Source organism: Alosa pseudoharengus, unplaced genomic scaffold (assembly GCF_046254945.1).
Source record: "Alosa pseudoharengus isolate Yale_2024_CS ecotype anadromous, Long Island Sound unplaced genomic scaffold, YU_APseudo_1.1 YU_APseudo_1.1_scf_14, whole genome shotgun sequence".
NCBI lineage: Eukaryota > Metazoa > Chordata > Actinopteri > Clupeiformes > Clupeidae > Alosa > Alosa pseudoharengus.
The window spans coordinates 28797364-28811838 of NW_027468609.1; the positions used below are offsets into that span (position 1 = coordinate 28797364).

The 14475-nt window shown below is 45.9% G+C and overlaps 1 protein-coding gene across 6 annotated transcripts in view; it reads left to right on the plus strand.

Moving 5' to 3' along the window:
* The window catches only part of ssbp2b (single stranded DNA binding protein 2b), a 48284-nt gene extending 34381 nt beyond the window's left edge, over positions 1-13903 (plus strand). The window contains exons 6-17 of one of the 6 annotated variants that reach the window (XM_076284545.1): positions 6273-6332; positions 6486-6552; positions 6658-6725; positions 7146-7213; positions 7371-7416; positions 7690-7725; positions 9158-9212; positions 9378-9448; positions 10485-10563; positions 11598-11626; positions 11799-11920; positions 12226-13903. In XM_076284545.1, the coding sequence (XP_076140660.1) occupies positions 6273-6332; positions 6486-6552; positions 6658-6725; positions 7146-7213; positions 7371-7416; positions 7690-7725; positions 9158-9212; positions 9378-9448; positions 10485-10563; positions 11598-11626; positions 11799-11920; positions 12226-12241 (717 nt within the window). In that variant the 3' untranslated portion in view covers positions 12242-13903. The remainder of the gene's footprint in view (positions 1-6272; positions 6333-6485; positions 6553-6657; positions 6726-7145; positions 7214-7370; positions 7417-7689; positions 7726-9157; positions 9213-9377; positions 9449-10484; positions 10564-11597; positions 11627-11798; positions 11921-12225) is intronic. The other 5 variants (XM_076284547.1, XM_076284548.1, XM_076284549.1 and 2 more) reach the window with 5 other exon arrangements.
* The last annotated feature ends 572 nt before the right edge of the window (positions 13904-14475 follow it).

The window sequence follows — 14475 nt, forward strand, 5'->3', positions numbered from 1 at the left end:
ACCCATCAGATGCCAGAGCTGTGTTCACCTGAGCTGTCCTCTGACACACAACACATATGGGATCATGGGAGTCTGATTTGGGGATTTGGGGGATTTTGGGGTGCTGGGAAAAGCCTGTAGTAGAAAAGCCCCTAGGGCTCTCCTGATAGGCTCAAATCGAAAGAAGATCCAGTCCCTCACATTAAGTAGATCAACGAACCCACCCACTCCACCTCCACCCACCATTTAAAATACAGTTACTGTAAAATACACCCCCCCCCCCCCCCATCTGAGTTCACTCGCCGTATTTTCATTCTCAAACATAACAGCTTTTTGTTAGTGCGGAGGCAGCTATCCCCGATCTCCGCTCTTTGTAAAGGGCTCATTTGTCCTTGCAGTGTTGTGGCAGAACAGTGTTGCGGTGGGTCAATAGTGCCCCCATACCACACCACACCACACCATACCACACCACGCCACGCCACACCACACCATGCCACACCACGCCACGCCACACCATGCCACACCACACCACACCACACCACACCACACCATGCCACACCATGCCACACCATGCCACACCACGCCACACCACACCACACCATGCCACACCACGCCACACCACACCACACCACGCCACACCACGCCACACCATGCCACACCACGCCACACCACACCACACCATGCCACACCACGCCACACCACGCCACACCACACCATGCCACGCCACACCACACCATGCCACGCCACGCCACACCACACCACGCCACGCCACACCACACCACGCCACGCCACGCCACGCCACGCCACGCCACGCCACGCCACGCCACGCCATGCCACACCACACCACGCTACACCACACCATGCCACATCACAACATGCCACACCACACCACGGCACACCATGCCACTCCATGCCACACCACACCACGCCACAACATGCCACACCACACCACGCCACGCCACGCCACAACATGCCACACCACACCACGCCACACCACGCAATACCACACCACGCCACGCCACACCACGCCACACTATACATGAAAGGAAAAAACATAGAGCGGTGCCAGGCCAGCGCTGCTGCTTGGAGGGAAAGTGTAAAAGCAGCAGATGCATTATTGAAGGCTTTTTTATCTCCTGGCCAGGGCATTTGCATTCTCTCTTCACCCCCACCCACCCTCTACCGTCTTTCCTTTTTTTTTTCTCTCTCTCTCTCCCTCCACCTCTCTTCTCAGTTCTACCTCTCTCGTAGTCGCACTCTTCTTCCAGTTTTTCTCCTTCGTTTCTTCTCACCTCTTTCACTCCACCCCCCCTCCTGACTTCTCTCTCACTTCCTGATTTCTCTCTCGTCTCTCTGAGTGTCTACTCCTCTCTCCTTTCACTCACTTCATCCCTTCCTACCTTCCTCTTGTTGTCTTTTCTCCTCCTCCTCCTCCTCTCTGTCTTTCTCTTTTCCTCCTCTACCCCCCTTCATCAAGTCTCCTCTTACTCCTCTCTCTCTCTCTCTCTGCTCTTCTCTCTCTCTCTTTCTCTCTCTCTCTCTCTCTCTCTTCTCAGCATTCTTCTCTCTCTCCTCACGTCCTCCCTTTCTCTTTCACATTTGACTTCAGCATCTCCCTCTGTCTCTTCTCTCTCTCCCTCAATCTCTCCTACCTCCCCCCATCACCAACCACCCCCACCAGCACTCCCTCGCTCTCCCTCGCTCCCTCTCTCCTCCCAGGATGCACTGAGGCATGTCATATCGCTCAGGCTCACCGCCGAGTCGCCTGGGACGGCCCGTTCCGGCCCCCCGAATCTGAGTCAACAGCGTGCACGGCTACACCTGAAGCCCACGGGCCGCCGCCACCGCCGCCGCGCCGGCCCACGAGCTGACCCGCTATTACTTATTTATCTCACGGGCACATGACCACAGTGACCACTCTCCTGCAGCCCATGCCTCTGAGCTGGACTCTCTCTCTTTCTCTCTCTCTCTCTCTCTCTCTGTCTCTCCCCTACCTCTGCCTTTCCTCTAACAACTGTTTTTGTTCTCCCCCCAGCTCTGTGTCAGGCTGTCGATATTCTGGCAGCAGACACGGCGCGAGGATTGCCGATGTGATGCGGTTATTTTTGGTCCATGGCACGCACCGCCAGAACCTATCTGAACTTGCCATACGCCATGCCGATATTTATAAAAATAGGAACTGTTTCATTTGGGGCTCTGGCGTGTTTTTTTCCCCTCCAACTCTCTCTCTCTCTCTTTCTCTCTCTCTCTCTCTGTCTGCCCCCCTTTCTCTCTCTTTATTTCTTCCTCACTTCATCAAGCTGAGGCAGGGACGCTGGTGTGTGTGTTCCAAAGACTCCATTTCAGACTCCATTTTAGTCAGTTAGTCAGTCACAGTAACTCCATGTCCTCCCCGTGTCATGTTAACAAAGAGGCATTCACAGTAGAGTGATAAGACTCCTGGCACATATGAGGTCACAAAAATGGTCTCTATATGTGTTGAACTACACTGCCTTTCCTTAAAAAATGACCGGTCTGGCTAACAGGTTGTGTTACACACCTTTAAGATTTTATGGTCATTTACCATGGGTATTTTTGGCCATTCCTGACTAAGGAATTAGCAAAGGCTATGTGCCCTCGTATGCCTCCTCCTTTGCAGAGCAGCTTTGTGGTGGCTTGTACCAGTCACCTTCCTGTTCCTTTGTCTGCATACGTGTTGAAGTGTTGTATTCACATGCTGTTAGTGTGTTGGTCTATCAGTCACCTTGCACTCTTGTGAGATTCCAAATAGATGGCTTGTTCACAGCACCAGTACTATTGTGAGAGGACAGACTGAACAAAATGGATTCAATTGTGCATGAACTGAAAGGAGACACTTTGTAATGACAAATACAAGGACATGGCCAACACCTGTTTTTTCTGATGTGTGTTGGCTAGTGCCAATGTATGTTTGCCTTTTCACTGAATGTAGACCTTAATGTGTGACACACACACACATACACACACATACATGCATCACGCTTGTAACTGGAGAGCCATTGTAAGTCTGCTGAAAGAGAGCAGGAAATGGTTTGTTCAACAGTGCCCCCTAGAGTTGAAATGGAGAACACTGCCAGAATGATTCATTGTGCATTGTAGTGACTGCAATCAAAATGTGTGCTGCATACAGAGCCCTGATTTTCCTGCTGTCTTTGCCACCAGAGCAGGAATATATTGGGACATGCTCTTGCATGTTGTGTTGTGGCTTTCATTGTTACTGACAAGATCTTCAGGTTAGACTGTAATATGTGTTGCTGACTAATCAAGATGTTTAATACACATATGTCTTGATCACATTCTATTTTTGATTTCTTGTTGATATCTTAAGTCAATCTCGAGTCTTTGAGTCCATTTTAAATCATGTTCTTTAAATTTTTAATTTTACACCGAGTTGGTTGGGCTTCCTTCATTATGGTGGTCATCAAGACGGAAGCCAGCCTGCAGTTACGGGGCCCGCTCAGAGCCCATGGAAGCTTTGTGTAGGGCATCGAGAGTTGTGGGAGTGGCTGGACCTTTAATATTTCATCAGAATGACTTCAGTGTAATCTGATAACTCCATTTGTGCGGAGGGAATTGTGAGAGGCGGTCGAGTCCAGTGTCTCAGGAAAGCCGTGCCTTGATGAGGCTCATCGTCATTAGTGGATAGATGCTGAAGCTAAGCGTCCACTCCAGCCTCTCCCCCCACTCCCAGAGATGCTGCCTTTCCGCTGGTTTAATGGATCCTCCAGAGGCGGCCGGGGGTCAGGCAAGTGCCCACACCCAGAACTCAAGATCCTAGTCCAGGCTTCCTCTCTCTCTCTCTCTCTCTCTCTCTCTCTCTCTCTCTCTCTCTCTCTCTCTATCTCTCTCACTGCCTCTGCTCTCTCCTGGCTTTAAGTAACTAGTGGACGACAGATGACTAGAAGTCAGAGGCTGGATGTGGTTCATCTGGTTTCCAACCCATCAAGACCAACCCATGCTCTGCATATTTGAGTTTTCTGTATTAGACATTTGGCATAGACTTCATTAGTATTACATGTGTACCACTGTGCTGAATGACCACACTGACTACAAATGGGAGTCTGGAGTATGAATGTGTGAATGTGTAATATAAAGTACACGTGCGACATATTGATTTGCTACTTGGACAGAATGCAATGCAAAGAATGAACTAGCAAGAGGAAAGGAGACATAGGAAAATGAGGAAGAGTAGTGGTGGCTTAAGAGACCCCACACACACATGCACACACACACACACACACACACACACACACGCACACACACACACACACACGCACACACACACGCACACACACACACACACACACACACACACACACACACACACACACACACACACACACAGACATACGCACACACACACATGCACACACGCACACACACATGCACACACACACACACACACACACACACACACACACACACACACACACACACACACACACACACACACACACACACACACACACACACACACACACACACACACACGGCGCCTTTTAGCCTGAGCTCTTTACGGTGATGAATGAGTGTGCTCAGTGCATTATTTTTAGACGGCTTCGGCCCATGAATAATGCAGAGGGTTTCCATGTGGAAAGGAACGCGCGCTCTGTTTGGGTCTCAGCTTCTGGATCTTTCTCTTCTTCTCCCCCCCACCCTGCCCCGACGCACTGCTCCTGTGAGGCAGAGAGAGGAGGGGAGGAGGGAGGGAGGGAATCCTCCCTCTGTATACATACGGAACATTTGCCTTGGACCCAGTGCTGTAAGGAGACCTCCTCGCTCCTAGGCTACTACGCTCACCTCGGCGAGGTCCACTGGCCAGTGTTCATCAATTATTGAGGCTGACAAATTCGGCCCTGTCACCTCGGTCCATAATTAATCAGTGGCCACTCTCCGCCTAAATGCCCGGAGGCGCCTCAATCTCAGGTGACCCTGAGAACGTCGCCACAGTGTGAGAACGCTGAGGGGGTGGGGTGAAGGGGGGGGGGGGGGGGTTGTACCAGTGTGTGTGTGTGTGTGTGTGTGTGTGTGTGTGTGTACGTGTGTGAGATGACCACTGCTGGAAATTCCTGCCTGGATTCCCATGATTGAAATGACCTTTTAAGGGCTGCTTTTAAATGGCAGTCTGATCATTATACAAAGAACAAGATGGTTTATGCTGTCGAAGTGCTACAGTATTGCACGTAGGTAAACAAAGAGAGACAAGAGAGCGGGAAGAAGACAGCCAGAACAGACGTGGGCAGACACAACGAGATGAACAACGAGAAAGTAAAAGGGAGACTGCGAGAGACTAAGAATAAAATGACGATTCATCTTCAGAGCCTTTTTCCCTTTTTACCGGAATGTTGCCTTTATTTATTCAGCCATGAATGTGGACTATGGGCCAGTTTTGACCATAACAATAACGGCCTCTTTCTACAGTGCAAATGTCAATTGACCTATGTGTGCCCTGTGTATGCAGCCAGTAGGGAAAACAATCTTGAATCAGTTTACACACAGTCAGATATACCGGTAGCCGTCATGAAAAACAACATGGCTACCCACGCCAGGCCGGCGTACGTGTTTTAAAAGGATTCAGATGAGCTCAGATACCTCTTGAAAGGGATTGAGGAAGCTAATTCAGCCCTGACAGAAGTGCCAGCAACAGTCCCCCCAGCCTTGATCCCTTGAGCAGGTAGAGATATGGCTGCATGAATATCAGAACATTACTGAGGTCAGGACTGTTTGCCAAAGGAGAACAGTTTGGGTGCTTAAGCCGTCTCCGGTCAGCTAGTCAGACTTGCTTTGTCGGAGCCACACACTTAACATCCTTATCCTCTCGTAGTCGTATTTGTCACCTAAGGTCTCCTTTGCAATGTAACGCTATTCCTCACTTTGCATAAAAGTGTCTGCTAAATGAATTAATGAATGAGTTGCATGGGCTTTTGACAAGAGATGCAGGTGACCAATCTGTTCTGTATGACTTTGTCCACGAGGGCAGTGGAGCCTGTAGCGCTCTGGTACACTGTGCAGGCTGTTCCAGCGCTTGTTCACTGTGGAAGTGCTGCATGTAAACCAGGCTGAGAGGAGCTTTGCTTTGCCTGCCTCTTTTATTAATCTTCAAGAGGCCCCTTTTAGCTCCTTTTTATTTTTCCGATCTGAGGTGCTTGATGGCTCCTTTGAGCACGTGCGGAGATCAATGAGCAGCTCTCTTCCCTAAAGATCCACCCGACACAAAGATTTCCCTCAGTCTTTCTCTCTCTCTCTGAATGCTTTCTGTCGTTTTGTCTCTGCAGCCCTTCATGTCACCACGCTACCCAGGTGGTCCCAGGCCTCCACTCAGAATACCCAATCAGGTACTGCACCTTCCCTGACTCCCACACATTTCTACTCTCTCCAGGCAATCTAACTGTTGTTCTAAGTGCTGTTTTGTAGTTTGATGTGTCATAGCATATGTATGCTAGATGTTTGACACACTCGGTTCTCCGTACTGCTGTTTATTTGCTCAGGCACTAGGAGGAGTCCCTGGTAACCAGGCCTTACTACCCAGCGGGATGGATCCCACACGACAGCAAGGTCTGTCTTTTGGCAGGATCGTCTTAATCGTCTTAAACTCCATAACATTTGAGTGTTGTTCTGAGTCATGTGTTTTACCCCCTTCTTTTTGTGTGTTTTTATTAGGCCATCCAAACATGGGTGGAATGCAGAGAATGACACCGCCCAGAGGAATGGTGCCTCTCGGGCCACAGGTAGAACACTGACCTCAATCAGCGGTCATCTGAGTTACAGACAAAAAGGTCTTTTGTAATGGGAGTTCTTATGTTGGATAGACACCATGTTAGCACATGTGGGATCACATGTGAGTCAACAAATGAATGCATGTTTTTATGTCATCGGGGGGTATTCCAAGTATGTGGTTTAGTGACAAACCTGGGTAAGTTAACTCAAAGTAAGTGGTAAACCTCCTACAACTAGAGCCCTATGGCATTGTTTTGTTACGATAGGTGGTTTACCACTTACTATGAGTTAACTTACTCAGATTTGTCACTAAACCACATACTTAAAATACCCCCCAGGTCTCTTGATAACCTCGTAAAAGTATGTAGAAGCGACTTAAAGAGGTGGTGGTGTAAGGTTTCTAGCTAGTGACCACATCTGTTTCTCTGCAGGGTTATGGTGGAGGGATGAGGCCTCCACTGAATGCCTTAGGTGGTCCAGGGATGCCAGGGATGAATATGTAAGAATTCAGCAGCTCCTCACTCCTCTGTCAGCATGTCTACATCTCCTTAGAAAGTCAACAGAATGAAGACTCATGTTATGTAATAATAAGAATATTACTTAGTTTATAATAGGAAGTAAAATGAATACGTTTGTCTCCATCTGTGTTTGTAAAGGGGACCTGGAGGAAGACCGTGGCCAAACCCACCCAACTCTAACTCGGTGAGTCCGCATAACATACACCAAAACTCTGTGACAGATTGTTGTCTTTTACGTATTTATTTCAGTCTCAAGGAATGCAGTCTTTACCATTCTATTCTAGTGCTCGCTACAAGACAAAGCAAAAACAAAACTCCTTATCCACATCTTTTTGCTGACATTTTTTTTCTTCTCCGGGTTGTTTCTCTTCTCCCCTCTCTTTCTTTTTTCCCTCTCTCTCTCTCTCTCTCTCTCTCTCTCTCTCTCTCTCTCTCCCACTGCATTGCTGGCATTTAGATCCCCTACTCCTCGGCATCTCCGGGGAGCTATGTGGTAGGTAACACATCCATCTTTATTCAGACACACACGAAGAGAGAAAGTGCTGAGAAGGCCGCGAGCTCCGGGCCCCTCGGCTGCTGGCACCAACCCCCCTGCCCTGCTCACCTTGGTCCCCCCCACGCCGTAATTGCTTTCTGTCCAGTGCTTCTCGTGAGCCACATCATTTCCCACAGCGTTTTTGGAATGCATGAACTACTTAATTTTACGGTCGGAATTTGCCGCATTGTTTACTGTTTACTAATGTGTTTGCATATACTAATATATACTTGCATATACTAAACACACTACACACTGTGTGTGTATTCACTGATCAAACAAGCCTGACCAGATAGCTGATAGTGGTTGTCTGTTGTGTTTTGTAGTGTGTTGTCCCTAATGTCATACACACATCCCAAATTGTGCTGATACACGACATCGTTATGTACTAGTTCAGCTGTTACTGTAACGCTGCTCGTGGATGTCCGCGTGCCTGTTAACGGCTTCTCTTCTCGACATTCTGTTAGGGCCACGGTGTGCTGCGTCGCCCCGTGGTGTTTACGGAAAGCAGCTCCGCCACGACAGGGGCTCGGGAAGCCTGGGCCGAGTCAGCAGAGAGAGAGAGGGAAGAGAGAGGGAGAGAGAGAAAGAGAGGGAGAGAGAGAAAGAGAGGGAGAGTGAGTGGGAGAGGGAGACCTAATTAAATTTGGTAAGGCATAGGAGGGGTGGGTGGAGGACGGGGGGGGGTCGGTTGTTGTTCTGTGTGGAGGAGGAAGATATGCAGAGTGCTGACCACAGCGACAGACCCGAGCACCGAGGATCACTGCACACAAACCGTTATGGTGCTCCTCGTAAAAGCCAGTGATGGAAGGGAATCATAAGGTAGTGGGGCAGTAGCACAGCAAACCTCCCTGGCAGTGTCCAATGAGGACATGGATTATATGATCCATGCAGTGAACAGTTTTGTTTTTGAATGGTCTATGTGTGATAACTCTAAGAAAGAGATTAATTATGTTCTAAGAGATTATTTATGTTTTATAAGTTCATCATTAGGCAGTTATAGTTGTTCATCCCAGGTTAATTTCAATGGAAAAATGGAAATTTCTATCAGTTTTCCAAATAATGAGTGTAGTGAAAGTATGATTCTATTTTACAAGGGCCACATATCTCTCATCTTAGTACCACATTTGAGTGAATACTGGTTATTATGTGAAGCCTTCAGTTGATGTCATGACTACCACCCAATATGTGTTCCATAATCAGAGTGTTTTGTTGCCTGATGCACCTGATGCCTACAGTTGTCTGATATCCCCACCATGCTGGTCCAAGTGAAGCAGGAGACTGTTTATTTGGGACCCTGCAGAGAGACGTTTAAAAACAGCTATGCCCACATCTGTCGTCGTCAGGCTTTTCTTATTTGTTTGTTTGTTTACTTGTTTGTCTTTGTCAGGGTCCCCCGGGAGGCGGCGGCCCCCCAGGAACGCCCATCATGCCAAGCCCAGCAGGTAGAGCTTTATAGTCCTCCGTGCTCCTTATGGGCCAATTATAAAATATGAAAAGTCGCTGGTTAAGGATTAAATACACCTTATCACCATATTTCATCTTGTAATTGTAACTTAACATTAGACCCCTGTCTGGCTCTTTGAACAAGCAGTACACTTATTTTCCAGACTCCACCAACTCCGGCGAGAACATGTACACCATGATAAATGCAGTCCCACCAGGAGCGAGCCGGCAAAACGTAAGCATCGCGCGGCGGGGTTATTTTCATGATGAATCGCACGGAGGAAAGAGGCCATAAATTACAAAACAAATAAATTAAGAGCAGCAGATAGCTCGGCGGGTATACATTACTCTAGCCCTCCACCCTAGGCCCTCATCTCTCCTTTAAATCTCGCTAATGCAGCTCTTGGCAAAGGCGGAGGGGCCGGTGCCCGCGGCCGGATTAATCCTTGAGTGCTGGGCCCGGGCTCACTGTCCTGACCCCGTACGTCGTGATTTAGCACCCGCCCCTGACTCACAGTGGGCGCTCTGTTCTGGGACTGTGATCTCGCTGACCCCTTCAGGACTCCTGTTGTCCACACGGCGTCTTTCCATTCCCTTCCCTTTTCTCTCTCTCTCTCTCTCTCTCCCTCTCTCCTTCTCTCGGTCAGTTCCTGTTCATGCCAAGGCAGCTGGTGGCTGATTGAAGAGGTCTGTGGGTGAGAACGCAAAGTCACAGTCCTTGGGTCTGGAGCAATGTACAAGCTGCCATTCATTTAGCAGGGACATTAGCTCTAACTGTTATTCACTCTGTCCCTAAGCAGGTCATTCATCTTGATTTGTCATGCTGGTGTTACCTGAGGTGACTGAAAAATGTCAAACATATGTCAGTATGTATTATAATATTGACAAATACAACTATATAGATGAAAACAATTGCTGATGCTTGTGTCAAAATAGGTGCTATATATACATGTAGGCAGGAGACTACAGTATATAGTAGCTTAAGCCACATTTAGACAGAAAGAGGCTAGCAGCAATTTTGCGATGATAGAACTTTGAATTCAGTGACGTGTAGTGATGACAAGCAAAATAACAATTGGCAACACAAAACAAATTTTTTGGCAACAAGCAAGGAGTAACATGGCCACATGTCTGAATGGGGCTATGGGGTTCATCATAGCCTCTTTTGTGCTGGTCTGGTGCTGTGTGTGCTTGAGTGTGCATTCGATGCGAAGTTTGCGAACCTGCCTTTGTGTTCATCCACACATCTGCATGTCTGTTTGTCCCCTCAGTTCCCCATGGGCCCAGGGGGAGACGGCCCGATGGGCGGGATGGCCGGTATGGAGCCCCACCACATGAACGGATCACTAGGTGAGACCGCCAGGCACTGGCCTCCCTGATGGCACTCCACTGGTCCTCCGCCCATCCTCAGAGTCCTCCAGAGATCTGGAGCAGGTTGCACCAACAGGACTTAGGACCAGTCTTAAGCTAAGACTGGCATAACTCAACGTTGGTGCAACAGGCGTTAGATATGGGCCTAAGACCAGTCTTAACAAAGACTAACTTAGCACTTATAACAGGCGTAGCAAAGACTAGTTGGTGCAACCCGCTCCTGACCCCTAACCCCTTACCCACTCTGTGTTTGAAATGTCTATGAGACATTGGCCCTGTGGCTGTAGTCATTCTTTTGAAAAATGGTTAGAGATCATACTGTAAACAACCTGTAGGGTCACTGTTTACTATTTCTGTGTTGATTACATCAACATTCATGCACCCTCTAGTGGGGGTAATTGAGGAAGTAAATAGTCATTATATCTCACAAAATGTCATCATTACACGCTATATAGGGTACAAAATGGCACATATATGGTGAAGAAGTCTTTGATGATGATTCTCTGTATTCAAGTTCAAAAGGGAATTATGAACTGGTCAGTTTGAGGATATAAAACCAGACTCTAAACACGGCTCAAAGTGGCTAGGACACTGAAGATCAATATCACCATCGCACTGACATTTCACTCTGTTATACTGTATATAGTATATATACTTTTTTGATCCCGTGAGGGAAATTTGGTCTCTGCATTTAACCCAATCGGTTAATTAGTAAAACACAAACAGCACACAGTGAACACACAGTGAGGTGAAGCACACACTAATCCCGGCGCAGTGAGCTGCCTGCTACAATGGCGGCGCTCGGGGAGCAGTGAGGGGTTAGGTGCCTTACTCAAGGGCACTTCAGCCGCGGCCCACTGGTCTGGGCTCGAACCGGCAACCCTCCGGTTACAAGTCCAGAGTGCTAACCAGTGGGCCCAACTGATGTTATTAGTTACAAATGTATTGGACTGTTTCAAGCTGTGGCTAGGCAGACTAACTTCAAGGAAATGCCTCTCTTGTCCACCATCCAGGTTCAGCTGATATGGACAGCATCCCCAAGGTTAGTTTTTTCATGGTTCACCTGTTATTTCAAAGCATTACATTTGTGCAACTGCAAAAACTATGTCCCATCTATGTAAACTCCCCTAAAATGTCATTCACACAATGCAAATGAGCCATGTGTGTATCTAAAGACATGATTGTGACCACTGTGCATGTTCTGCCTTGACCAGAATTCCCCCGGCAACCTCAGCATGAGTAACCAGCCCGGCACCCCACGAGATGATGGAGAGATGGGAGGCAGCTTCCTCAACCCCTTTCAGAACGAGAGCGTACGTGCCCTCCTACTCCTGCAGTTCAGTGTGGTGATGATAGTGTTCTACAACAACACCTTCTAAACTGTGATCCCATTATGTAGCATACTGAATATGTTAGTGCATGGGTTGTCCCACAGTGTCATTGCCATCCTTACTGTGGTTGTGTTTAGATTTTTTTGACTAATGAACAGGAGGAGATGTTTTTGCTGATATGTAATATTAATACCACATTCAGACCAATTAAGACATCTTTTAAAGTAATACATGACATTTGTGTTTTGATGTTAAGGTTTTGTTTATTGTTTGTGTGTAATTTGTGCATTTGTTTTTTCTGCCATTATAGTACTCTCCAAATATGACCATGAGCGTGTGAGCATCGTTTTTTGAGATCCTGAGGAGTCGGCAAGGAGACAAGGGAATTAACTAGTGCAGACGCGCTGTAGCCAGCCTTCTTTTACACTCGGAAGGAAATGGGTCCAAGCCTGTCCTCCCCATCCTCCCCTCCCTTCCCTACATCGCTCTCTTTTGTAACGTTGTTTCACTTCTTCAGCTACAGAGGACTGAGAGCTGAACTCTAACCAATCACACAGAGGGAAGACTACAACAAGTTAACATTGTTAATATTTGTATCTTTTGTGTATATATGTGGGTGTACAATCAGAAGCTACATGTGCATGTGTATACAAATGGAAGTATATTACTTGATCCGTGTATTGACGGACAAGCAGACAAACGAAAACTGTATATATTGAGTTTGAACTTCAGTGGTATGTCTTTTTTTTCTTATCATTTTCAACTAAATCCAATCATAACATTTCTTATTACTCAATGATGTCTCTCCCTGATGTTTTTGTATATATAAAAAAATGTGTGAAGTACAAAGGAAGGGCACAAAAATAATTGTCTGGGTCCCAAAACAACTAATAGTACACATGATCATCAGAGTAAGGGCTGATTCCTGTCTAATAAACAAGCTAAAACAGCACTGCATTGATATAACCTAAGTGACACTGTCATGTCGATAATCATAGAGATGGTATTGGTCATATAATAATTATTGATAAAAACAGATCATGAAACAAATAGTTTTTGTTTTCATACTAAACGCTTCATCAGCCATCCCCCTGTTGTTGTGGCAAAGGATTGTGCTGAGTCATGGTTCACTCTACGGAGTTCTAGTGATGATGCCCTTGCTTGTCTGGTCTGTTCCTGTTACCTAACCAGAAAGATGATTCAGCAGCATGTAGACAGATAACTGTAGCACTATGTATGTCTGCCACAAAATTAGTCAGGCCTCTTGCCAGAATATTGTGAAACATTTCAAATAATTTCATACAAGGGCAAACATGGCTGAAGGGTTTACAGGCGAGAGTAACAGGTGACACATAAGAGAATGTTTGGAGATGGTGATGAGCTTGTTTTTCATGGGCCCACATGAAACGATAAAATGCTCCTCTCTACATCTCTTTCTCTTTTTTCCTAATTTATAGTTGTGTTACCCGGAAATACTGTGATTTCCTTTCAATGCGATTTTTTTTATCTGGGTCTTGTTTAAGTTGAACCATAATAATGATCATGATTACCATTGTTGCTATTATTATGATATATTTACTAAACCTTTTTACACAGCAAAGTGTAATTTTATAGCCTGGGAATTCAACTTATCTGTGTTTCTGTGAATTATTTAAAGATTATACTGTACAAATGATGCAATGTTTTTAGTGTTATTTGTAATAACATCTGCCTTTGGTCATGTTACTTCTATTGCCACACAACTAGTGTGTAACGTGTGTCATTTTGTTTTTTGTTTATTTTTCTCCCCAAAATGTTGCCTGACAATTTTGAAAATTCTTCGTAGATGTAATTCATGTTTCCTTTTTCATTTGAATAATTGAATTGTTTAATGGTTCAGCTTAATTTGTGAAGTGTTTATTTTCTACCTTGTGTTGACTTTTGTAAATACACTGGGAAGTTTTGAATACACTGTACTGATATAAAGCTTCTCATCCCTGTTTAACAGAGTCAATTGTCACTGTGTCTCTGTGTGTACAGATTTCTGAGTAAGTGTAATTTGAGTAGTACTATTTCTTCCGTTCAGTATTCTTAAAACTACATAAAAAGCACAATTATGTATTACATCAATGGTCTACTTGGGTTCCTGATGCACTTACATAACCAGTTGATGGAGGTGCACCATTAAGACAGCAAAGTATTATAATTCACCTGTCTATTTGAATCTATACAGGTAGTTCCATGCACTGATTGGCTAGAGCTTGTGTAGTAGTATCAAGTGCACACTCCTAGGACACCACAGAGGATCACCAACTATATTCAGGATATTTGTTTTCAAATCACTGTCCGGTTGGTACATTCAACTAAAACAAACAATATATATGTCTTAACCTTTAAATACTGTTCGTTGCTACCCCCCTTAATTTACTGTTTGCGGTCAAATTTGACCGGACAGTTTTAACTGCTCTTATTTTAACATAAATTAAAAATGTACACTTTAACAATAGTAATAATAATATTTTTTATAATTTTTTACATTTGTATATAATTTTAAGATTTGTTGCCTCAATGAATGTTGGTG